Genomic DNA, 25,691 nt, shown 5'->3' on the forward strand with positions numbered 1-25,691 from the left:
ATTAATTTCGTTATTTAAATAATTCTATGTTTTCGTTTATTTGATTTGCCTATTGGTTGCTAAAACTTTTCATACGATCTCCAAATACCGGTACACGGACCATATACTATTGCTGTTGAAATTCAGGGGTATGATTCGAAATTGCAACTGTCTCTATACGACCTTGTCGTCGTGGAAGAACAACAATACTATCATCAGTTATAACAACATAGTTTCAATCGTTCCCACTACAATTTGTTCTTCGCTCCGGAACAAACGGAGATTGTCGATCCAGCGACAGCTGTATCAACCAAAAGTTTTTCCCACAAGTGAAAAAATATACCAACAACTTTCCGTGAAGCTTTTAATTTCATTTCATAATATTTTTTCAAAAAAGAAATTTTCAAAGTTGTTTGTGCGGAACCTTTTTTATAATAATATGGAATGAATATTATTTTAGGCATTAGTAGGCAAAAGTTCATTCATTCTCACTACAGGAAATCATTTTTGAGAAAAAAAAGTCAAATGTCGTTTTGAGAAAAATATGTCAAATGGTCACTTCTTTCCCTTAAATGTCTAATCTCCGAGCAACCAACTAGGCACGATAGTCATTAAAAATTTAACTTATTTTGAAGCAGTTTTCATTCTAAAAGCGCTGATAAAAGAGGTTTGCTTAACTTTTTAAGTGTGCAATTCAGTAAAAGGAGCGTGCAGCAAGGACTAGCTGTCCGTCTAGTATTCTTTCAACTTTTGGTTCCTCAATCCCACGGTAGCGCGTTCTTTGTGTCGGATTGACCCAGCATTAAACCTATGCTGCTACAACAATAACTAGTAATTTCTCTTGCTTTATAATAACAATATAAATAAAACAGGGCAATCATGAATAAAAATATCGTGCGGAATTTGTTCCCTTTCCCCAATTTCACAATTTTTATTTCCATATTTATGTCCAAAAAGGGAATATTTTGTTGATTAGGCGAGAATATTCCATAATTAGGCGAATCTAGCAGTTTTTCCATGTTTTAAAATATTGCTTTTCAAGAATTCCACCATTTTAAATTATTTTCCGTGCGGAAAAATTTGTAGCTAATAGGCCTGTTCGATAACCCAAAAGTTTGTACAAATTTATCAGAACATGCAAGAATCTCAAAAGAGATCTACAGCCAGTCTCCTTCCCATCCAGTGAAGTTGATACAGCTATCCAAAGCCCCTTGGCCAGATGACATCTCAATGCTCATGTTGAAGAATCACAGTGCAACAGCCATTGGTTACCTGACCAGAGTTCTACAGTTGTATATTACACAAATTACTCTTTTTTCACCTTTTGCAAAAGTTTTAGAATTCTTGCTGTTCTCATCCCTGAAAGAACACTTATATCTTGCTTCCCACTAACATGGCACAACAACAGATTGACAGGAGATAACGACTAAGATTGCAAATGGCGTGAATCAGCGGCGGCCGCCAGAACGGACCATTGTGGCAGCTCGGTCGATCATTCAATGCTGATTTCCGACAACATGAATTCCACCCTTCCAAATGATGCCACGAGTTGGCTTGCTAATTACTTGAATGGCAGACAAGCTTTCGTCGAATTCCGATGCCAAAATGCAAATATATCGATGGTGTCGTACGCTGATGACTGTTCCATTTTTGCCTCGGGCGTTAATATTCACGACGTAAGTGGGTGCCAACGTGATGCAATGGTATGCACACTCAACTTGCACGCTGAAGGTCGTGCGTTCGATTCCCCGGCCAGGCAACATCAAATTTTCAACGATGGCAAAATATCCCTCAGTGATGTTGGCGACATTTCCTGAGTATTTCATCCATGTAAAACTTTTCTACAAGTGGTGTCTTTAGGACACGCCGTTCGGAGTCGCCGATAATTAGTAGGTCCCATATCATTGAGCTAATGTGAATCGGGGTGCACTCATTGATATGAGAGAAGTCTCCCTTGTCCCGTCTAGGATGTTTGTGGAGCAATTATTTATTATTATTATGAGTTCATCTGATGAACTTGGGTGTGGGGTGACGTTTCTCTTAGAACATCTGCTAAAGTCGAACACAACCCCTAGCTGGTATTTATTAGAGTTTGGCAATCTCGTTCAATTGAACGATCCGGATCACAATCTTGTTCAGTGGACATCGGTAATTTCTTTGACAAAACTGCGTATACCTAATTTCACACGTTGGTTTTTACGATGTTACTCATTCGTATTTGAACGAGGACAGTGATCCAGATCAACGTCGTGCTTTGATATTGTTAAAGTTACGAAGTTTTTCGGCAATTTTCAACGGTGGCAAAATACCCCTCAGTAATGTTGGTTACATTTCCTGAGTATTTCAGCAATGTAAAATTTCTCTACAAAGTGGTGTCTTAAGACACACCGTTCGGACTCGGCGATAAATTTTAGATCCCATATCATTGAGCTAATATGAATCGGGGTGCACACATTACTATGAGAGAAGCCTCCCTTGTCCCTAATGGGATGTTTGTGGAACAATTATTATACAATTATAAGTGCTCAGATTTCCAACTATCTAGCCACCGTCGATAATTTTTTCCCCTACAAAGTCATCAGTGTCACTATTTAATTCCTGGACACGATAAATAACCCTATAGTCAATAATCCTAAAATCTCGTCACAGGCCACCTGTATAAACCAAAATGTGAAAGTCAGGAATAAAGTCCTTAAAGAACTAGCTGACACCTCCTCAATCGGTCGTTCCATCCTGAACTGTGTAGCCATAGTCTCGACTTTCTTCCTCAGCGACACACAGTAGAGAAATTTTCAAACAACCCAAAACAATTAGTCCGAGTTGCAACGGGTTGTGTCCAAATGTCCAGTGTGGATCACCTTCATGAGGAAATCAGGATGCTGTCAGTCAGACAGACTGGTTGTCGATAGCGAACTCCATTTGTTTGGAAAAAAAAAACCCTCAAATTCATTCGAACTATTACAACAAACACCTATTAAAGAACAAGGTGATCTATATCACCAATTTCATGCATGTAATCAACATCCAAAAGAGACAAATTTAATTTGAATACTCGTAGTTATAAGTAATTTATTTTTTTAACAGACAAAAAATATGCTCAGTTAGCTATCTGTTAACGCCGCGAGCAAGCCTTGTTTTTCATTCTTTTGCACATATGCATTCTTTAATACCAGTAAGGAAAGGATCAAAGTCGGGCGGGGCCGACTTTATAATACCCTACACCACTGTGAATATGTAAAATATATATGGGAGCTAAATCCAAATCAGGGGCCTAATTATGTGATTCGATTCGATCGAGAATTTACTCGTGAATAAGTTTTCGACACGAGAAAAAAACGGCATGATAAGACTCGATCGAAATCACTGATCGAATGTTTCGAGAGTAACCGGTAATCGAACTATGTGTTCTTTGGGGAAAGTTATGAAGGTAGATGTCAAAATATGTGTTTATTTCAAATCAAAAACTAAAAAACAAAATTATGAATGAAAAAATGTAAATATTTGTGGAATTTTTTGAACAATACATTGAATAATAATTTCGGAATGAAGTTGTGCTAAGAAAATATGAAAATTATTAATGTTTGCAAAATTGTTTTGTCATTCTTGTTACAGATTGCTAATACATCTACCTTAATAATTCTCTCTCAAAATAAATGAGAGAATTTGGTGGGTGTTTTGCATTAGCCTCTCTGAGAGAGTATTTCCTTTGGTAAACAACGGGGGATGAACTATTTAAAATGCACCTTATTAAAAGTTGTTCACCTATAAAATAAAGCCTATTAATATTAAATAATTTTTTGTTTTGCAGAAATGCTTATTTTTTCAACTTATATTTTAACGACTGCAAACACTAATTTTTGGTTAATGATAGCATGCATATGTATTTATTTTAATTATAATTTTTTTCACAATTTCTTAAAACGACTGAAAAGGACTTTTCCCAATTTCTCTTATTTTGTGTAAAAAATGTTCACAATTATTTACTAATATCATTTTTCCTCTATAAACCGTCAATAAACAACAATTTTTTACATTTTAAACACAAATACAATAAGAAATCTTTCATTTTGTTTGTTTACGATAGGCCATTTGGCTACGAGAAATTACTCGCAAATTTATGCTCAATTTCTCGATAATTTTACTCGATAACGAATGTTGTCATCCCAACTTTGAGTACTCGGGTCGAAACAACTCGATGTCGAATCACGTAATTAGGCCCCAGAACATATTTCAATATAATTTTTCACATTTATTTGTAGACCAAATTCCGTCACATAGTCCACATTTCATCAAAATCGGACATATATAGCGTGTTTCGTGCATCAAATACCTCAAATCTGCCTAAAATATATATGAGAGCTATATCCAAATTTGAACCGATTTCGATATAATTTGGCACACTTATTTCTAGGCCAAATCCCGGCATACATTCCAAATTTTATTGAAATCGGACTTATATAACGCGTTTCGTGCATCAAATACCTAAAATCGGCCGAGAATATATATGAGAGCTATATCCAAATTTGAACCGATTTCTATATAATATGGCACACTTATTTCTAGACTAAATACAATCGCACACTCCAAATTTAATTGAAATCGGTCATATATAGCGTGTTTCGTGCACCAAATGCCTTAAATCGGGCGAAAATATATATGGGGGCTATATCCAAATCTGAACCGATTTCTATATAATTTGGCACACTTATTTCTAGACTAAATTCCGTCGCACATTCCAAACTTCATTGAAATCAGACATATATACCGAGTTTCGTGCATCAAATACCTAAAATCGGCCGAGAATATATATAGGAGCTATAGCCAAATTTGAACCGATTTCTATATAATTTGGCACACTTATTTCTAGACTAAATACCGTCGCACATTCCAAATTTAATTGAAATCGGACATATATAGCGTGTTTCGTTCACAAAATTCCTTAAATCGGCCGAAAATATATATGGGGGCTATATCCAAATCTGAACCAATTTCTATATAATTTGGCACACTTATTTCTAGACTAAATTCCGTCGTAAATTCCAAACTTCATTGAAATCGGGCATATATAGCGTGTTTCGTTCACAAAATTCCTTAAAACGGCCGAAAATATATATGGGGGCTATATCCAAATCTGAACCAATTTCTATATAATTTGGCACACTTATTTCTAGACTAAATTCCGTCGCACATTCCAAACTTCATTGAAATCGGACATATATAGCGCGTTTCGTGCATCAAATACCTAAAATCGGCCGAGAATATATATAGGAGCTATAGCCAAATTTGAACCGATTTCTATTTAATTTGGCACACTTATTTCTAGACTGAATACCGTCGCACATTCCAAATTTAATTGAAATCGGGCATATATAGCGTGTTTCGTTCACAAAATTCCTTAAATCGGCCGAAAATATATATGGGGGCTATATCCAAATCTGAACCAATTTCTATATAATTTGGCACACTTATTTCTAGACTAAATTCCGTCGCACATTCCAAACTTCATTGAAATCGGACATATATAGCGCGTTTCGTGCATCAAATACCTAAAATCGGCCGAGAATATATATAGGAGCTATAGCCAAATTTGAACCGATTTCTATTTAATTTGGCACACTTATTTCTAGACTAAATACCGTCGCACATTCCAAATTTAATTGAAATCGGGCATATATAGCGTGTTTCGTTCACAAAATTCCTTAAATCGGCCGAAAATATATATGGGGGCTATATCCAAATCTGAACCAATTTCTATATAATTTGGCACACTTATTTCTAGACTAAATTCCGTCGCACATTCCAAACTTTTGGTTCCGAAATTGTTCAGAGGTGTCGGATATCCGACTTTATAGATGAAAAACACATCCAACGTTTGATTAAAGTTTTGTGTTGGGCGTTGAGAAAACAACAACAACAGGGCGACGCCGACACCAAAGTCAAGCGTTGATATGTTTGCCGGCATATATTTCAAATGAATTTGAATTTTTCGGCATCATGCTGAACAGTGTAAAAACGGCCAAAACGACACAAAACTTTACTCAAACATTGGATGTGTTTTCAGGTTTAGTTTGCTAGGTACACACGACAATGTATACATCCTTATAAACCAGTGGCGAACAGAGAAATTCCATCAATACTTAACCTTGTGTGTATATATTGGTGAAAAAAGCAACAACTAAATGATGTTTGTCGTTTGCATTTGTTCACGTACACTGTGAGCTAGGGAGAATAACAAATACAACGAAAACTCAGTGGGATCGCTGAATATACGCCGACTTCCGTATCGTCAGTTGCTTTGTATTCGTGCATGAAACTAGGGGTTCTTAAATCGAGTTCCATACTAGAGTAATTTTATGAAATTGCACTAGTGGGGAAATCGATTTAAGAACCCCTAGTTTCATGCACGAATACAAAGCAAGTGACAATACGGAAGTCGGCCATACTGTCTTTGCAAAGAAGAGCATCCCTGTTATAAACACATCATCCATCCATACAATACAGTCAAACTGTTAAAACATCAACCAACTGGAGTCTTGCTCATCTCTGGTCCATCATATTAACCACCCACAACACAGATAGAGAGAGACATTTCTTACACTTAACTCCTATCCAATTTCAATTAAAATGGCGCCCAACGTGTCATAACGGAGGATTTTAGTGGAATTTTCAAGACATTACCACATTTGAAACGCTAGATTATTTATAAAACTGAGACTTCACACATCGGTTCTTTAGGCAAGATTTTTTGTATTTCAGGCCTTAGAATCTTAAGAGAAATGGTACGATATACCTAAACATTGATTTCAGATATGATATGTATACAATGTCAGGGCACATTGATACGTATTCTAATGTTAGAAAAACTTTAAAGATACTTTCAACACTTCAGCAGAAGCTCCAAAGTTATTTTTTAACGAGTACCCAAGAAGAAGCCTCTCTATCCGAAATTGCTGGAGGATGTTTATTTAGGACTTTGTTGCATCTGTAGCCATTTATGGTTACGGAGATGGAACGACGTCTTGGATGTCCTCACGATAGCATCAGAAGTCCTTAAGGGTGCGTCCAGGTGTCTGATTTTCCACAGCGGTGTAAAGGTGAGGGCGACTCGGTTAATAACATGCCAGCAGGAACTGTCTAGTCAACAACACATTATGTTGCCTGACTGACAGAATCCTGGTCTCCTCATGAAGAGTATTCACTTTTGTCCCCTGTACGCAACCTGTAGCAATTCGGAAAATATTTGCAGGATTCTCCACTGCGTGTCGCTTAGGAAGGAAGTACAGACCGAGGCGGCATAGTTGAAATCAATGTTTCCTTGTCTTTGCCCCGGGAGAACCTAGCTAATGCATTTTGGACTTTATTCCTGGATTTCTCCTTCTGGTTGACGTGGGCGGCGTGCGAATAGAAGTGAAGAGGATTGTCGAAGACTACCCCAAGGATCTGTGAATGATGAACAGTGGGGATGCGCCTGTCATCGAAGAAAATATCTAGCTGTGTATGGACTTCGCTGGTTTAGGAAGTGAATAAGGACACTGTATACTTTGCAGTAGATAACTTTAAATTGCGTACCCACAAGAATTTGTGATGGTGGCTAAATAGTTGGCCTCGGAATTCAACGAAGGCTACCATTTAGGTAGTTAACAATCGAATCTTTAACATCATCATGGAAGATTGGAACTTATGGTTTCGGAAACCTGCATGGTCGACCGTGTTGAATTCGGTCGTCCCTTATTTAGGTCATTTGCAATATTTGTGGTTATCTCTTGCAAAGCCTTGTTTGTGCTATGAACTTTTCGTAAGCAAGCTTGATGTAGCAAGGTGGAAGTGCTGTTTCTGGGATGGAAACAGTATGTCTTCGAAGATCTTTGCTACAGGTGTAAGAGGGGACATTTATCAAGTAATTCAAACCCACTGCTCCCAACTTCTTTAAAATTACCATGGATATGACGTCTGGACCAAGGCGTTTGGATGGTTGGGACTTGAAGATAATTCAGGCTTTCGTATATATGTTTCAAGCGATTTTATCCGATTTTATATGGCTGGACCGAATTTAATAAAACTTTGACTGTAGATTCTTTAGGTCTTAGAATAGATCGTAAGGTAGTTTTTTTTGCCGAAAAATGGAGGGGAGGGGGACCTCCCTCACAACGGGTTTTAGCCAAACTCGAAATCTCATAGATTATTAGAGTATTGGTATACAATATTAATTGTCACCTCCATCATTAATTGATGATTTGGAAGTAGAATACCGCGATCGCGTCAAATTTTTGAATAAATACTTTGACATATTTTTCACTTTACTCGATTAAGATAACTAGAGCTTGTACATCTGGCGGAAATTCTAGTGATGGATACCTAATCGATGGATGCGAAGTCGGATTCGTCTATCTGGTTTGTAATAATAACAACGCGTGTATCGTGCGGCAACTGGGAGTGCTATATCTCGTGATGACCATTGAAATCGCCCTTGGAGCAGATGAATGGATTGATGATCTCGATATCAGTATAATCGGAATGAACTTCCATGCTCATGACTTCAAGGAAGAGATCGGCTACACCAACCGGATCTCAGTTGCGCTAAAACAACTAGAAATCTGTTGTTCTACCGCTGCCACGGATGGTGGATGGAGGTTGATATTCATACAATAGGCTCTTATAGCTAAAGTTTATTTATCTGCTCCCCAAGTGCTACCGGCTAGAAACTTGAGGTCCATGTTCCTACTTTTCATCTTATCTTAGATAAATGTGGCATGTACGGACGACTTGTACAAGAACTTTGGGATAGTTAGTGGTCGGAATTACTGATCCATCGACCTGCACATTCAGTGGGAACTTAATTTCCGCAGTCAGTGTATCGACATCATAGAAAAGCTTAGCATGGCTGAACATATCAAGAGATGAGGGGTGACGTCCCCTGGCTGAGATGATCATCCCAATCATGAATATCAACTCCCACGTGAGATTTTCTCACTACTTCCTTTATGTTGAAATGACAGAACTCATGGGGAGTTTACATTCTTAATCACCCTGGATGTTTCCTCAGGTCAGTTCTGCACAAAGAACACTCTGCCATTGGATTGAGGAATTACAACTAAAATAACTAGCTGTGCTACTAGTACGAATACTGATGGATGGAATACTAGACGTAGGGATAGTCGCAGTACACAAGTGTTAGTCCTTGCTGCACGAGTGTTGCAGCAGCATGTGGATAGGAACCGCGATCCCTGAGGGAAAGCAGAGTAGTGCATCTCTTCATATGACACCTTAACAGAACATTTGTACAGGCTGATAAGTCTAACGCGAGCAGATGGAATTGCTCTGAGATGTAGGCGACAACGTGCTTGATGTTATTGGCTGCAGACAGCAGCTGTCTACGAAATTCTGTAACTATTCGGGGTGTGAGGTGAGACCTGAACACCATCTTAGGTAACAGCAGTTATTGCAAATGTTGTATCTTACTGCGATACGTCTATTACACATTGAAAAAAATCCAGATTCTAGGACCGGGATTTTGTTCAATAACGGCTCGAATTTGGAAGATGAGCAAATTGACAGCATATTTTGCTCACCTGTTAAAAACCTTCCGGTTGATACAATCGTTGCAATCTCTGGTCGAGTGAAACCCGGGTCATTCCGGAATGAAGAACCAATTGTTGTTGAAACGATGGACGCTGATTGTTGATTGCAGTGACACTGTGTCTGCTACGCCCTTGGCGCAAACAGCAATTGACCATGAACCTCTCCCTCCAATTCCAATGAATAGAGAGTCCAGAACATCGGCCCATATGACTCCTTTGCAAGGAACTTGGTTTAAGTCGCGGTTGATATTACTGTGACTCACGGAATAGATAGTGACCCAAATGTAATGTGGACCAATGTAATGTGTGAAGCGGTAATTTGAGATTTCAAACGACGTCTGAAATATCGCCAATCAGCTAAAATCATCAAAGAAAATTTCTCGTTGGTCGCCATTTCTATAAGAACTTCCGCTATAGGACTTCCGCTTATTGTCAAATAATTTGGAAAAAGATTCTACATAAGAAGGACTCGCACTGCTTTCGGATCGTAGACGCGGCTATAGTGGGAAAAGATGTCAGTGGCGGGATTCTCTAACGCACAAATCGGTGAAATTAAAATGCTTAAAATTTCGGTAATTAACGAAATTTGTCGGTATGTTAGCGACCAAAATAAATTTATTTCTAGGTACTACCGATAGCAACAGTGTTGTCAACATTTATTGGTACTTTTCATTCATAATTTTGGGTTTTAAATTGACCGATTTTTTCGGTAACCAAAAAATGCGTTAGAGAATCCAACTCCAGATGCGTTTTATAGTAGGTCTTGAGGATTGATATTGCCAAATAATTGCCGACAAATTTCGTTATAACCGAAATGAAAAGCATTTGAATAAATTTCTTTTTGGAGTTGTGCTGAATAATCGAAGATTTTTTGTATGTGAAAAAGGAATGCCGAAGATTCAACCCACACAACCACTAAATTAGGTCAATCCCACGGCAGCGGGTTCTTTCGTACCGGATTGACCCGAATCCATAGTGTTTCGGCCAGCGGCTGCCAACCCAGCATCAAACCTGTGCTTCACGTAGGTTTCTATGCTGCTACAACAACAACAACCAAATTATGTTACAGTTCATCCATGATGATTTTTTCCATAGAAAAGTTAAACCAGGATGAATTTTTTATAGGATGATTCTTCCTATCGATGACTCTTCCCATCGAAAAATTCATTTATGGTGGTTGTTCCTATAGAAAAGTTCATCCAGAATGACTTTTCACATAGAAAAGTTCATCATGAATGACTTTACCTATAGAAAAAATGATCCAGGTTGACTTCTCCTATAGAAAAGTTTATCCAAAATGATTTTTCTTATAGAAAGGTTCATCCAGAATAACTTTTGCTATAGAATAATTCATCCAGGACAGCTTTTCTTATAGAAGACTTCATGCAGGATGAATTTCCTACAAAAAAGTTTGTCCAGGATTGCTTTCTCTAAAGAAAAGTTCATCCAGGATGACTTTTCCTATCAAAAGGATGAACTTTTTACAGGAAAAGTTATCCCTTTTCCTATAGGGAAAGACATCCCGGATGGACTTTTTTATAGGGAAGTTTCTTATAGGAAAAGTCATCCTAATTGAACTTTTCTATTGGGAAAATCATCCTGGATGAACTTATATGTAGGAAAAGCTTTCCTGGATGAACTTTTCTATAAGAAAAGTCATCGTCCTGGATGAACTTTCCTATAGAAAAAATTATGCCTGATGCACCTTCCTATAGGAAAAACTACCATGGATGGACTTTTCTATAGGAAAATTAATCTTCGATGAAACTTTCTATAGGAACAAGAGTAATATTGGATAAACTTTTCTATAGGAAAACCCATCCTGGATGTACTTTTCTATAGGAAACTAACTTTTCTTTAGGAACAGACATCCTACATAATTTTTCTATAGGAAGAATCATCCTGTCCTGAATAATCTTTTCTATAAGAAAAGTCATCTGGATGAAATTTTTTATTAGGAAAATCGTTCTGGATGAACTTTTCTATAGAAAATATTACCCCTGATGCACCTTTATATAGGAAAAACTATCATGGATGGACTTTTCTATAGAAAAAGTAACTTTGGATGAACCTCTTTCTATAGGAAAAAGTAATCTTGGATAAACTTTTCTATAGGAAAACCCATCCTTGATGGATCTTTCTATAAGAAACGAACTTTTCTTTAGGAACAGAAATCCTACATAATTTTTCTATAGGAAAAATCATGCTGTCCTGAATAATCTTTTCTATAAGAAAAGTCATCTGGATGAACTTTTTTATTAGACAAATCGTCCTGGATGAACTTTTCTATAGAAAATATTACCCCTTATGCACCTTTCTATAGGAAAAACTATCATGGATGGAATTTTCTATAGAAAAAGTAACTTTGGATGAACCTCTTTCTATAGGAAAAAGTAATCTTGGATAAACTTTTCTATAGAAAAACCCATCCTGGATGGATCTTTCTATAAGAAACTAACTTTTCTCTACATAATTTTTCTATTAGAAAAGACAAAACGGAGTCATATTAAATGAACTTTTCTACGGAAAAATAAAAATGCTATATTATAAAAATGATCTTCGCCCTAGCAGGCAACATTTTTCAAATAAGCATTTTAATTTTGCCGATTTGTTGTCGGTAACCAAAAAATAAATTGAACAATCCCACTAGAGAATAAATTTAAAAATAAAAAAAACTTGTTTTTAAGATATTCGATTTTGGTTAAAAATTTAAATTGTCGAACAATTTCCTATATAGATTTTCTCAAATGTTTCACATTCCATCACCACCACCATCTGATGCTCCACCGCCGCCACCTCCAACCAGCGATGATGAGGGAACATTATCTTCGGTGCTATTTTTCGATTGCATTGAGTAACGACTACCCAACGAAACACGACTGCGACGTTTTCGTACCGATTCCAAAGATTGCGAACGTTTCTTTAAGGCAATTTCTTCTTCATTTATGGCCAGACAAAATTCAATAAATGAACATAGGCGAGGATTATGCAACTGTTGGGCAACAGACAAAGCTTCTTCCAAGGCCTCTTTGCCACGCTCGATTTTATGTAAAGCGGCATGGGATTTCACGATTAACATAAGGCTTACAAATTGCCATATAATGCTATTGCAGGTTTTTGATTCTAGTGAGGGACAAAGGAAGGAAATTGATTCTTTTTAAAACATATTATATACGATTCTCTTTTTCCTTACCCTCAATGGCCTTACGTGCCCAGGAACAACATTCATCAAAATGACTTTGTTTTAAATGGGCCCGGGCAATTTCGTGCAACAAATAACATTTCTCTATGGGATATTTGGCGAATATCATGCGCTTTTCAAGGCGGGGTAAAAATTTCCTGCACAAGAATATGAAATGTAATTGAGGTTATATTTCGATGAATTGAGTCCCTTACTTATATGCAATTAAACTATAATCTGGAGCATCGGGTTCACGATATGTTGACTTGTCGCCAAAAACAAATTGCACAATGTCCTTATATTTATCAGTGGGCATGCGCAAGAGTTTTAACAGCCGTTCCTTGCCATATGTATCGAGAATATCTTCCATTAGGGTATAGCCATCGGCATGGGCCAATGCCAGTATGTTATAGACCTCATTGATGAATTCAAATTTCCACGGCATAACACGATGAGTTTTTAGAACGACATAATCGCCCATTACTTCTTCAACATATTTGGAAAGTTTCTGAAAACAGATTAGGGCGGAGAATTAGGATACGTCGAAGGAAATTGTTTTGAGTGGAAAAGTCATCAACGATAAATTTTTCTTTAGGAGAACCTAACCTGGATATTATTATTTAGAGATAATGATGGATAACCTTTTCTGTAGGAAAAAACATCGTGGATGAATTTCTCTATAAAAGTTCATTCAGGATAACTTTTCCTATAAGAAAGTTCATACAGGATGACTTTCCATCTATAATAGTTCACCCATATACAAAAGTTAATTCACGATGACTTCAAATAGAGAGTTCATACAGGATGTCTTTTTCTATAAAAAAGTCCATACAGGATGACTTTTCCTATAGAAAAGTTCATCCAGAATGACTTTCCTATAAAGAAGTCCATCAAGGATGACTTTTCTATAGAAAAGTTCATCCAGGATGATTTTCCCTATAGAAATGTTTATCTAGGATGACTTTTCCTATAAACAAGTTAATCTAGGGTGACTTTCCCTACAAACAAATTAATCTAGGATGACTTTCCCTACAGTAAAGTTCATCCAGGATGATTTTTTTTTCCCATAAAAAAGTTTATCCAATGTGACTTTTCCTATAGAAAAGTTAATCAAGGATGACGGTTGCTATAGAAAAGGTTATCCAGAATGGAGAAAGCCATCCTGGATTAACTTTTCTATGGAAAAGTCATCTGGGTGAACTTTTCTACAGGAAAAATTCATTCCGGATGAATTTTTCAATAGGAGAAGTCATCCTGGATGATTTTTTTTTGAATCCTTGATGAACTTTCCTATAGTATGAACTTTTAAATTGGATGAACTTTTATATAATAAAAGCCATTCCAGATGAACTTTTCTATAGGATGAACTTTTATATAAGAAAATCCCTCCCAGATGAACTTTTCCATAGGAAATGTCATGCTGGGTGAACTTTTCTATAAGAAGTCATTGTGGATGAACTTTTCTAAAGAAAAACTCATCCTGATTAAACTTTTCTATACGAAAAGTCATACTGGATGAACTTTTATATAGGAAATGTCATCCTGGATGACCGTTTTTATGGGAAGAGTCATCCTGGATGAACTTTTCTAGAGGAAAAGTCATCCTGGATGAACTTTTCTATAGGAAAATCATCCTGGATGAACTTTTCTATAGGAAAAGTCATCCTGTATGAACTTTTCTATAGGACAAGTCATCCTGGATGAACGTTTCTATAGGAAAAGTCATCCTGGATGAACTTTTCTATAGGAAAAGTCATCCTGGATGAACTTTTCTATAGGAAAAGTCATCCTGGATGAACTTTTCTATAGGAAAAGTCATCCTGGATGAACTTTTTTATAGGAAAGTCATCCTGCATGAACTTTTTTATAGGAAAGGTCATCCTGGATGAACTTTTCTATAGGAAAATCATCCTGGATGAACTTTTCTATAGGAAAAGTCATCCTAGATGAACTTTTCTACAGGAAAAGTCATCCTGGATGAAGTTTTCTATAGGTAAAGTCATCCTGGATGAAGTTTTCTATAGGAAAAGTGATCCTGGATGAAGTTTTCTATAGGAAAAGTCGTTTCTATAGGAAAAGTCATCCTGGATGAACTTTTCTATAGGAAAAGTCATCCTGGATGAACTTTTCTATAGGAAAAGTCATCCTGGATGAACTTTTCTATAGGAAAAGCCATCCTGGATGAACTTTTCTATAGGAAAAGTCATTTCTATAGGAAAAGACATCCTGGAAGAACTTTTCCATAGGAAAAGTCATCTTGGATGAACTTTTTATAGGAAAAGTCATCCTGGATGAACTTTTCTATAGGAAAAGTCATCCTGGATGAACTTTTCTATAGGAAAAGTCATCCTGGATGAACTTTTCTATAGGAAAAGTCATCCTGGATGAACTTTTCTATAGGAAAAGTCATCCTGGATGAACTTTTCTATAGGAAAAGTAATCCTGGATGAACTTTTTTATAGAAATGTCATCCTGGATGAACTTTTCTATAGGAAAATCATTCTGGATGAATTTTTCTATAGGAAAAGTCTTCCTGGATGACCCTTTTTGGGAAGAGTCATCCTGGATGACCTTTTCTAGAGGGAAAAGTCATCCTGGATTAACTTTTCTAGAGGAAAAGCCATCCTGGATGAACTTTTCTAGAGGAAAACCCATCCTGGATGAACGTTTCTAGAGGAAAAGCCATCCTGGATGAACTTTTCTATAAGAAGACATTGTGGATGAACTTTTCTAAAGAAAAACTCATATTGGTTAAACTTTTCTATACGAAAAGTCATCCTGGATGAACTTTTTTATAGGAAATGTCATTCTGGATGAACTTTTCTATAGAAAAATCATTCTGGATGAATTTTTCTATAGGAAAAGTCATCCTGGATGACCCTTTTTTGGGAAGAGTCATCCTGGATGAACTTTTTTAGAGGAAAAGTCATCCTGGATTTACTTTTCTAGAGGAAAAGTCATCCTGGATGAATTTTCCTAGAGGAAAAGTCATCCTGGATGAACTTTTCTATAAGAAGTAATCCTGGATGAACTTTTCTATAGGACAAGTCATCCTGGATGAACTTTTCTAGAGGAAGTCATCCTGGATGAATTTTTCTATAGGAAAAGTAATTTCTAGAGGAAAAGCCATCCTGGATGAACTTTTCTATAAGAAGTCATTGTGGATGAACTTTTCTAAAGAAAAACTCATCCTGGTTAAACTTTTCTATACGAAAAGTAATCCTGGATGAACTTTTTTATAGGATGAATTTTTCTATAGAAAAAGTCATCCTGGATGACCCTTTTTATTGGCAAGAGTCATCCTGGATTTACTTTTCTAGAGGAAAAGTCATCTTGGATTTACTTTTCTAGAGGAAAAATCATCCTGGATGAACTTTCCTAGAGGAAAAGTCATCCTGGATGAACTTTTCTAAAGGAAAAGTCATCCTGGATGAACTTTTCTAGAGGAAAAGCCATCCTGGATGAACTTTTCTATAGGAAAAGTCATCCTGGATGAACTTTTCTGTAGGAAAACTCATCCTGGATGAATTTTTCTATAGCAAAAGTCACCCTGGATGAACTTTTCTATAGGGAAAGTCTTCCTGGATGAACTTTTCTGTAAGAAAAGTCACCCTGAATGAACATTTCTATGGGTAAAATCATACTTTTCATAGAAAATTTCTTACAAAACTTCTTACATCAATATCACCCTCTTCCCTGAGACAACGAATAGCTCGCAATTGTGAGAACATTGTTCTTCTTGTTTGATATTGAACCCGATTCAAATGCTCTTCCCGTCTCTTTGCTCCAATACGTTTGTTAGGACATTTTCTCCATTGTTCTGTGTAGAGGGGACTACGAGACTGTAACATTTTCGAAAATTTCCTCAGCACATCATATTTGTTATTACACAGATCACGTAAAAATGGCGTGGAAACTTTCGATTGAGGCCAGAGGAGATTTTTATTTTCACGCAATTGTTTCAGAAATAGCACATCTATCCAACTTTTATTGAAATAGATTTGATTGAATACCTTGAAGGCACGATGACGACGTGCCAACTCACGAGGTGACAATAGAATTTCCTAAGAAAAAAAAAACAAATTGGAAATTTTTAAAGGTAGATTGGCGTTACTTGGTGACATATACAGCATACCTCTTTCTCCAATATGCTAAGGACATCACATTTTTCATCTTCTTTTAACTGTTTCCATAGGGGTCGTGTATCCACATATTGGCTACGCTTATATGCTTCCAATACATCATCAAAATGTTTTCCATTTTTTATTATAAATGGACCCAATGTATCGCCTAGAGTGTCCTTGAAATTCTCATCGACCTGTAATGTGTTAAGAGGATGTTTTACACTTATTTTGTGTGGGAACGTTTTTTCTTGGTATTGGACTTTTGGAAAGACTTTCTTAATTTGATAATCTCTTTATGTATTCAATGTCACGGGTTAGTGCCCTACTTACCACAACCACGCGATTCAGAAATGCCTTAACTTTCTTGTTGCAAAACTTCCGTGTATTATCGTGCAGCTCCACCTTACAGCTTTCAAAGCGATTTAATTCATATAAAGCGTCGCAAATCTCCAGATTTATTGGTGCATTATAATCATCCAGAGCTGAAATAGGGAGAATATTTATGTGGGATATGTATGTCTTAAGTCGTAGCTATTGATAAGCTAAAGTCTCCAATAAATCGTACAGGTGAAGCATCAGCCATATGTGGGCAAACAGTTCATTTATAGATGAGTGATCTGATGAGAAAAAAAAAACGATTTCTTTACATACCCATTGCCGCTCTTCCATCCTCTAATGCACCCTCGGTCTGGGCTATATTACGTTTACATCGACTTCGAAAATATAACGCTTTTGGATCATCCGCTTGCAAATCCAATGATTTGTTATAATAATGTACAGCCTTGTCCAATTGTTGTTTATGGGTATAGAACAGACCCCAGTCACGATATATAACTCGTTCTTGTTCGGGAGTCCAGGCAATACGTTCCCATGGTTGCAATGCTGGCTCGACCATTTTAATAAAAGGATTTAAAGGATCAAATACAAATGTTATGGAAATAAAAATTTTTTGAAAAAAATCACAATTCAAAATGAAATAAATAATTGTAAGTGACGAAGTTTGGAGAGTTCCCAATGGTATTTCGAGTATTAGGGTGATTAAAATAATTAACCCACTTAGCGTATTCTTTTGCTCCGTTCCGGGACGGAGGAAACCTCTCGAACAATTTATAAGCAGGGATGTCATGTTGGTGGTTTTCGCGCTATTTTGGTGATTTTTGACGTAAAAAAATTGTTTTTAGCAGCGATGTCAACTGTTACGAGGTAAAAATCACTACAGATCTATGGCAATTCCACGGCAGCGGGTTCATTCGTACCGGATTGACCCGAAACCATAGTGTTTCGGCCAGCGGCTGCCAACCCAGCATCAAACCTATGATTTTACGTACATAGGTAACAGTTGGCATCTCAGAACAGTTGGCATCTCTGTTTATAAGTGCGAAGTTTGTCACATCTGCATCCACCACACTCAAACTTCGGTGAGATGCAATAGATGTCGGGAGTGGGTGCATCTCAGGGGTTGTTCTGGTTGCCGCATGCTGCTTGATCATAGCCCCCTGTGAGTCGTCGTCATCAGAATACGCGACTCCCCCGTGGTGTCCCCAAAAGCAGCCGAACACGCAGCACTTAAAACCAGCTCAACAATAACTGCAGATTACAGCGTTGAGAAGGTTACAAAGTACAGAGGAAGAATCACACCAGAAATGGAAGTGGGGGATTAGCTTTCCTTTTGCACCAGCCTGTTCAATACTACCTATCTCGCTTGAGTCTAGCTCTAATGACCCGTATATAGGATGCATGAGGGTAGCACACACCTGAATTGCCGAGTTAGAATTTGTTGAAAGTATAGATCCCGCTTTTGAAAGGTCATAACCGTCTAGACTTGGGGGAAGCAAAATTCCCAATTTCGAGCCTCCAGTCCTGGACGGTGTGGGCCTGGAACTTTCTACGGAAGCTAAATACCTCGGCACTATTCTGGACCATCGCTTGTCACGGAAAAGAAATGTAGAGGAGCGAACGAAGAAAGGACTCATGGCACTCTATTCCTGTAAGAATTCCATTGGGAACAGCTGGGGATTGAGACCACAGATCATACACTGGCTGTATGTAACCGTGGTCCTGCCCATACTTACCTATGGTGGACTGGTCTGGTGGTAAGCTCTTGGGAACAAAGCGTTACTTTCCAAATTATCAAGCGGACAAAGAACCGCGTCACTGCTGATTACCGGATCGATTAAAAGCACTCCTCAAGCTGCTTTAAACGTCATCCTGGATCTCCAACCTCTGGACATCCAAATCCAGCTTCAGGCGGCGAGAACTGATTTTAGGCTCCGGGAATCAGGGTGTTGGCGTGGTTTACACTTTGGACACTCGAATGTCCTAAAACTGGTTGACAGTCGACTTGAGTTAGGTGACAATGGTTGAGTAAGTGATTATATGCTTACCTCATTCATGTTTGACTCCTTAAGTGTTATCTTCCCAAGCAGAGACGCATGGGCTGAGTGCATATCTCCTCTGGACGGTCTGGCAATTTACACAGACGGGTCCAAGGTGGAAGAAGGTACTGGCGCTGGCGTCTACTGCGAGAATCCACTAATTAAAAAATTCATATAAGCTTGACGATAATCGTATTGTTTTTTAGGCGGAGATTATTGCTATCAAGAAAGCAGCTGAATTGGTGAAAGGGTTTGAAGGCAGTTTTACAGGACCGATGACTATATATGTCGATAGTCAAGTCCATAAATTAAAGAGCTATTCTTGATTGTAGGAGAGCTCTGCAGGATATACACGATATCGTAAAGCTATGTTGGATTCCGGGTCACAGCAACATCATGGGAAACGAGGTAGCAGATGAACTGGCTCGAGGTGGCTCTAGGTCTATCGACTTATCAGTTGATGAAACCGTCCGGCCACCGATGTGCCACTACATCGGCAAACTGCGGGAGATCTTCAATGAGAAAGCACATCAAAGATGGCTATGGGAACCTGGTTGTAGGGTATCCAAGGCAATCTGGCCTATGGTTTCTCGTCGAAGAACGGCTTCCCTCCCCTCACTTGATAAGTTAGGGATGAAAATCGCGGTGGGACTTATAACGGGTCACTGCAGAGTGAGGTCCCTAACTTCAAAATGGGACGACAGTGCCATTACCTACTGCAGACTATGTGAAGATGCGGAGGAGATAGAGACTGTCGAACATCTGCTTTGTAGACCATCTTCCCATTATTGTCTCCATCAGCAGACCGCCCGATTTCATCACCTCTGAAAGCCGTATTTTCGTCAATCATGGGAAACCTAATTGGCCGAGTTTCAAACAGTTCAGTTACGTTCAGAGATCTACCGAACTCTTCTGATGTTCGGGTAGCAGATTCGAGGTTTCCAGCCATCATTAATGCTAAAATCGCTCGCTATACACCTGATGTTCGAATAACCGAAGTGAGACCAAAATTTCCCAGCAGAGGCAATGGATCTAGCAAATGAGCGTAATGAGATTCGTTGTACCAACTCCAGTGACCCCATAGCCAGGGAGTTGACAGGTTAATCGTTGAGCAGAAGCGGAATTTAAATCGAAAATTTGTCCCGCACCCCGGAAGTGAGAGAAGAGTTCTATGTCGCATTAGATCTCTTCCTGCCAATGAAGAACCACCACAATTTACAATGGGTGATGTTGCAAATGCCAATAGGAACGCTAAATCATCCAAAAAGTTGGGTCCTAATGGAAGTTTCATGGTAATGCTGAAACAGCTGGATGAGCCGGTAGTCGAGTATCTCACTAAAGTTCTCAACCTGTCGCTAGCAATCCCACGGCAGCGGCTTTTTCGTACCGGATTGACCCGAAGCCAAAAGAGTTTCTGTCAGCGCCTGCCAAACCAGAATCATATGTTGCTACAACAACAATACCTGTCGCTAGCCACGCACATCGTTCCCCAAGTCTTGAAAATGGGCAGGGCATGCCCACGCACATCGCTCCCCAAGTCTGGAAAATGGGCATGGCATGGCAAATGCGAATCATACAGACTGATTTTGATTTCGTCGCCCGTGACAAAGAACTTTGAGGCTTTAATCCACCCCAGCATCAGAAAAAGCTAACCAATTGCAGATCATCAAAATGAGTTTCGTAAGCAGCACAGCAGCGCAGCTCGCCATCTCCACACATACATATGTATTAGTCGAGGACTGAACCAAAGAAAGCCTTCTGATAGAACAGTGATGGTGCCGATTGACTTGTGAAAAGCTTTTAATACTGTCAAACACGCCACGCTGTTTGATGACATTGAGCAGACAAACATCCGACCAAGTTTGAAAAGTTGGACAATCTATTAGATGTGTGGACGCCAGTTATACGTGGAATTCAGGAAAAAGAAGTCCAAGCCCCGTATAGTGAAACAGTGAGTTCGACAAGGTGGGGAGACATCTCCGCAACTGTTTAACCTCTACCTCTCCAGTATTCCACCCCCTCTAGAGTGCATTAAGATCATAACGTGTGCGCATGATTGATACCTTCCCTGATGTCAATTGTGATACCACCTTTTCCACTCGAGGAATATGCAAATATCCGCAACTAGGTCTACGTCCACTCTGTTCACAACTTGGACTGCAGAGGTGAATGTCATTCATGATCGGTGGTAACAAAATTTTGACCAGCAGCTACCCCAAGATTCTAGGGGTCACATTCAACAGCATGTTCAGCTCGTCCGCGAATGCCGCAGCTATCTGCAAACAAGCTGAGATATAGAACAGGATCCTCAAGTAGGTGCTGATAAAGAAACCTTGTTGACGATATATAACGCGATAGGTTGATCTGTGGTAAGATATGTGGCGCTAGTGTGGTCGGCGAAAATAAGTGCGATGGAAAAATTCTTTAAACCTGTCAGTATGCCTCCTTGAGAGCTGCAACCGGGTACCTACTCATGTCTTCAGTGAACCATCTACATGAGGAGACAAATATTCTTCCAGTACAGCAACATAATGGCATACTTTCGGTGCAGTACCTGCTAGGGTGTTACTGTGAGAGCCATCCTCATCACCATATGGTGGATAGGACCCCCACCCAGGTAGTCAGGAGGGATTTTCATGATCTAGAAATAGATGGTTAGCGTTGCAATAGGGAACCCCTAGATCAACAAGCCTATCAAGCAGGTTTAAATAGCATTCGAAGATCATATTAACAACTGTCGTTTGAATGCGAACATCGGAGAACATCTCCCATCTATCGCAGCTGAGGAACCGTATTGATGTCACGATACCCAACACATACCTTGCATGCGGATTAGGACCGCAAGACACTCTGCATTTGTTTAGCAGTGAGCATCCCGCCCACGATCTAGTGAACAGGCCGGCTTCCCCATCCAGGCACCCCAAGAGAGATCTCCATGATTTGGAGACAATTGCAAAGAAGTATAGTGAGGGCGCCCACTGAGTTGTTTTTGCATTTGCTTCTTTCTCTCACTTTCTGTGTACATGAATAAAAACAAACGATAAACCATGTGGTTGTTGTTTTCTTCACCCAAACATAAAAACATATGGTCTGTTCCTTTACTTTTGAAAATGGCAAAACCGGCAAAAGTAGCAAAAGTTGTAAACTGCTCCCATATGAATTGTATGGTGTCTGAAGTAAAGGAACGCTTTTCGAGTAAAAAGTGGTAAAACTTTAAGATTCTTGAACGTAAAGGAACAGAGCTATACTAAAACATTGATGGAAATTCTTGGGCGACGCTGCTCTACATGCAAAATACCTCAGTCGTATAAAGAAGTTATTGGACAAATTTGTTCAAATTATTGAGTAATCAAACGCTCCTAAAAACAATGCTCAGATATCCGCCGTTTCAATATGGCGACTTATGGAAGCCAATCTTGGAAATTGCCTTTTTCTCTCTCTCTCCCAAAAGTAGGGAATAGCCATAGCCAGGAACAAACGCATTTTCCAAAAACAAATGATAATAGTTCCAATGCATTTCAGAGGATAACAGCTTTCGTACACTCTTTACTTATCAGAATGTTGTTATGATAAAGGAGTAACAACAGAGGTTAACTCTATCTATTGGTAATTTTGCACACTTGACTTTTCCTATCTTAATATATTTACATCTTTGTGCCTGACGTTCGAGAAGTTAACAAAGTTGCAAATTTTCGCTAAGTACATTCGAAGATTCAGTAATACTGACAAAAAACAATAAGAAAGTTTTTTTTTTTTATTTTAAAAGTTTTATTATTAGCTTTATTTATTGTATTTTTTCTCAGGAAAGTGTCTTGAAATTTCTTCGTATTTGTAATGTAGTTTCGTGTTAGAATTACTATTTTGTATTTTTTTTATTACTAATAATAATTAATTATTTTTTCTTACAAAATTCGCAATCGAATGGATGATATTCCTTAAAATCATACCACAATAAATTTTTAATTATAGTTATTACTTTCATGTATAAATGTTATTTAAATCATATTTAACAAATCAAGTAACTATAAATAAAATTTATACAATTTCAACAATAATTTTGTTTAACGGTTATTTTAAATGAGACTCCATTTTTGTATTTTTAAAAAAATGTTAATACGGACTTTAAATGAAAGGAAATTGTTATTAAAACTAACATTTTGAATTTTTATAATTTGTATTTTTTAGTTGTTAAATTGTTTTCTTTTCTTGGAATAAACAATTGATGAAACAATTGGTGGTTGGGTGGGAAATTCAAACTTTGTGGGTGTACTGCATGTTCAAATCGTTTTGATTTTTTTGCAACAGTAGGACAAATAAAATTGCCGTAATCCTACTATTACACTGTGCAACACTGAAAATGCAAACAACTTCTAGTAGGCAATTTTTGAAAGTACCCTGCAAAAAGTTTGCCTCCAAAGATGTAGTTCAATTACATATATGTACAAGTGATTTGGAAGTGCATGAAATTATGCATTTTCACTCATGATTTTTATAAGAGCGTGACTACTGAAAGATGCACTCCATTAGCACTGCATTTTAACTAACCCTTTGGTACTGCATTTTAACTATCCCTTTGGATTGGCATTTTACCTAAACCTTTAGGGTAGAATAGGATGCAGTCCGATTTGCATCCAAAGCACGTGTTTTAATGCAGTGCTTTGGATGGAGTTTAAAGGCACCCTTCGAAATGTGTTTTTATGCATTTCAAAAATGCAAGCTATTGCAAAACATCAAATAAATAAAAAGTACTTATTTGTGTAAAACAAAAATATTACTAATTTTATTACATTTACACAAATTATGAAATTTCTTCATTAAATTCAATCGCAACTGTTGTTGTTTGTAGAAGTGTTTTGTATTATTGTATGTATATTCTTTCTTCTGCTTAACCTTGGCTCTGGGTCAATCTTCAGTACCTGGAAAGGTGGCTGCTTCGATGGAATGTAACCACAGATCCACTATAGTAAGTTGAGTAGGTTTGGCAAGGCATTTGAAACGGTGCCGTGTGTTGTGCGGACCTGTACCGCATGCACGGCAGATGATTTGCACAGTGCCGACGATCCTTGCCAAATTGGAGTTTATACGGCTGCACTTTCCCGAGCGTAGTTGAGCCAAAACTACTCTGGTTTGTCCTGGCAGCTAACGCTCCTCCGCTGCGATTCGTGGGGGATGTGCTCCGAGGACCGCATTCAAACTGTATCTGCTTATGGCATCTGTAACTGTGACCGTATGAATGCTATTCAAACGCGCTTGATATGCTTGTTGATCTAGAAGTTAGCTCCTGTAACGCTGGAGGAAACAAACTCAGTTGCGATTGAATTTAATGAAGAAATTTCATAATTTGTGTTACTGCAATAAAGTTCTTATTCTTCTTGTTTTACACAAACAATAAATTAGTTAAAATGCCATTCCAAAGGGTTAGTTAAAAATCAATAAACTGCATCATTGGTGGCTAACTTTTTGCTGGGATACTATTAATTCATGGATTGCATCTCAGCCAAAATGTTTGATGCCAGGGAAGTATTTGAATCACAATTGCAAGTGATTTCGGACTACATCATTTCATGTGAAAGAAAGAAATAATGATTTTTACAAGGATTTTTTTCGATAAAACTTAAAACTGTTTATGAAAATTATATTTTTGAGACTTTCTAGGCATTTTTTAGCAAATAACTTTTTCTCTAAAACGTATAGTTTTCCTGCAATCGAGACTTCTTTTCAAAGTGCCAAAAACGTTGGAGGGTAATATACCCAGCAAAAATAGTCCTCCCAAAATCATGGGGTTTGTAAGTGATTTTTGGCAGCCGTAACTACTCGCAATCCCCCTTTCTTCCCCATTATTTTTACAAGGGCATGTCGCACTCAGTTTGTAATTATTTTATGACCACTAGAATAACTAGTTATTCTGTGGCCACTAGAAGTTGAAAAGTTGAAAAAATTCTATTTTTAGAACAGTTAATGTAGAGATTTTTTTTAATTTCATCACACTTTTTACTTTTATTTTATTTTATTTTATTTCGCTCGCTGTGCGAGTTGAACACACAAACCCTCTGATTTTTAGCCAAAGACACTACATACTATGCCACGCACACGAACATTGTGCACCACGAACTGTTATTTTTTAATTAAAAAAACTGGCGTGCCGACAGTGAGCGTTGAACACCCAACCCTAGGATTTATAGTCGGACACGCACTCACTGTGAGGAGCAAAGTAAGTAGGTTTGCCTTGTAATTTATTTAAGAAGTATCCCATTACTTTTCAGATTACTTGTAATGGGAAAAGAAGCTTGTTTACATTACTTTGTAATGGATCCGAATTTTTGCTGGGTAGGTGTATACTTATATGCCAATCTCTTGGTTTTTGATTGAGAAAATACTCTTATTATATTTCTAACAAATCTCTGACTTTATATGATTCAAAAATTTATGATTAAATTTGAATGGCATCCCAGCG

The 25,691-nt window shown here is 37.8% G+C and overlaps 1 protein-coding gene across 1 annotated transcript; it reads right to left on the minus strand.

Moving 5' to 3' along the window:
• Positions 1-12,233: 12,233 nt before the first annotated feature.
• p-cup (presidents-cup) lies at positions 12,234-17,892 on the minus strand. The gene is made up of 7 exons (XM_073979301.1): positions 17,514-17,892; positions 17,193-17,344; positions 16,874-17,056; positions 16,416-16,802; positions 12,954-13,246; positions 12,751-12,896; positions 12,234-12,680 (listed from the first exon to the last, which is right to left on the minus strand). The coding sequence occupies exons 1-7, from the start codon at positions 17,755-17,757 to the stop codon at positions 12,310-12,312; spliced, it is 1,776 nt and encodes a 591-aa protein (XP_073835402.1). The 5' UTR covers positions 17,758-17,892; the 3' UTR covers positions 12,234-12,309.
• Between the last annotated feature and the right edge of the window lie 7,799 nt (positions 17,893-25,691).

This window comes from Musca autumnalis, unplaced genomic scaffold (genome assembly GCF_047663935.1).
Source record: "Musca autumnalis isolate F117 unplaced genomic scaffold, ASM4766393v1 scaffold_3, whole genome shotgun sequence".
Lineage (NCBI taxonomy): Eukaryota > Metazoa > Arthropoda > Insecta > Diptera > Muscidae > Musca > Musca autumnalis.

Excerpts from the sequence above, each read along its gene's own strand:
- p-cup (XM_073979301.1), bottom strand. The coding sequence starts at position 17,757 with ATGGTCGAGCCAGCATTGCAACCATGGGAACGTATTGCCTGGACTCCC. Across the intron at positions 17,057-17,192 it reads TTCTGAATCGCGTGGTTGTG|GTCGATGAGAATTTCAAGGA; the intron begins GTAAGTAGGGCA and ends AACACATTACAG. Across the intron at positions 13,247-16,415 it reads GGGAAGAGGGTGATATTGAT|AAACTTTCCAAATATGTTGA; the intron begins GTAAGAAGTTTT and ends ATCTGTTTTCAG.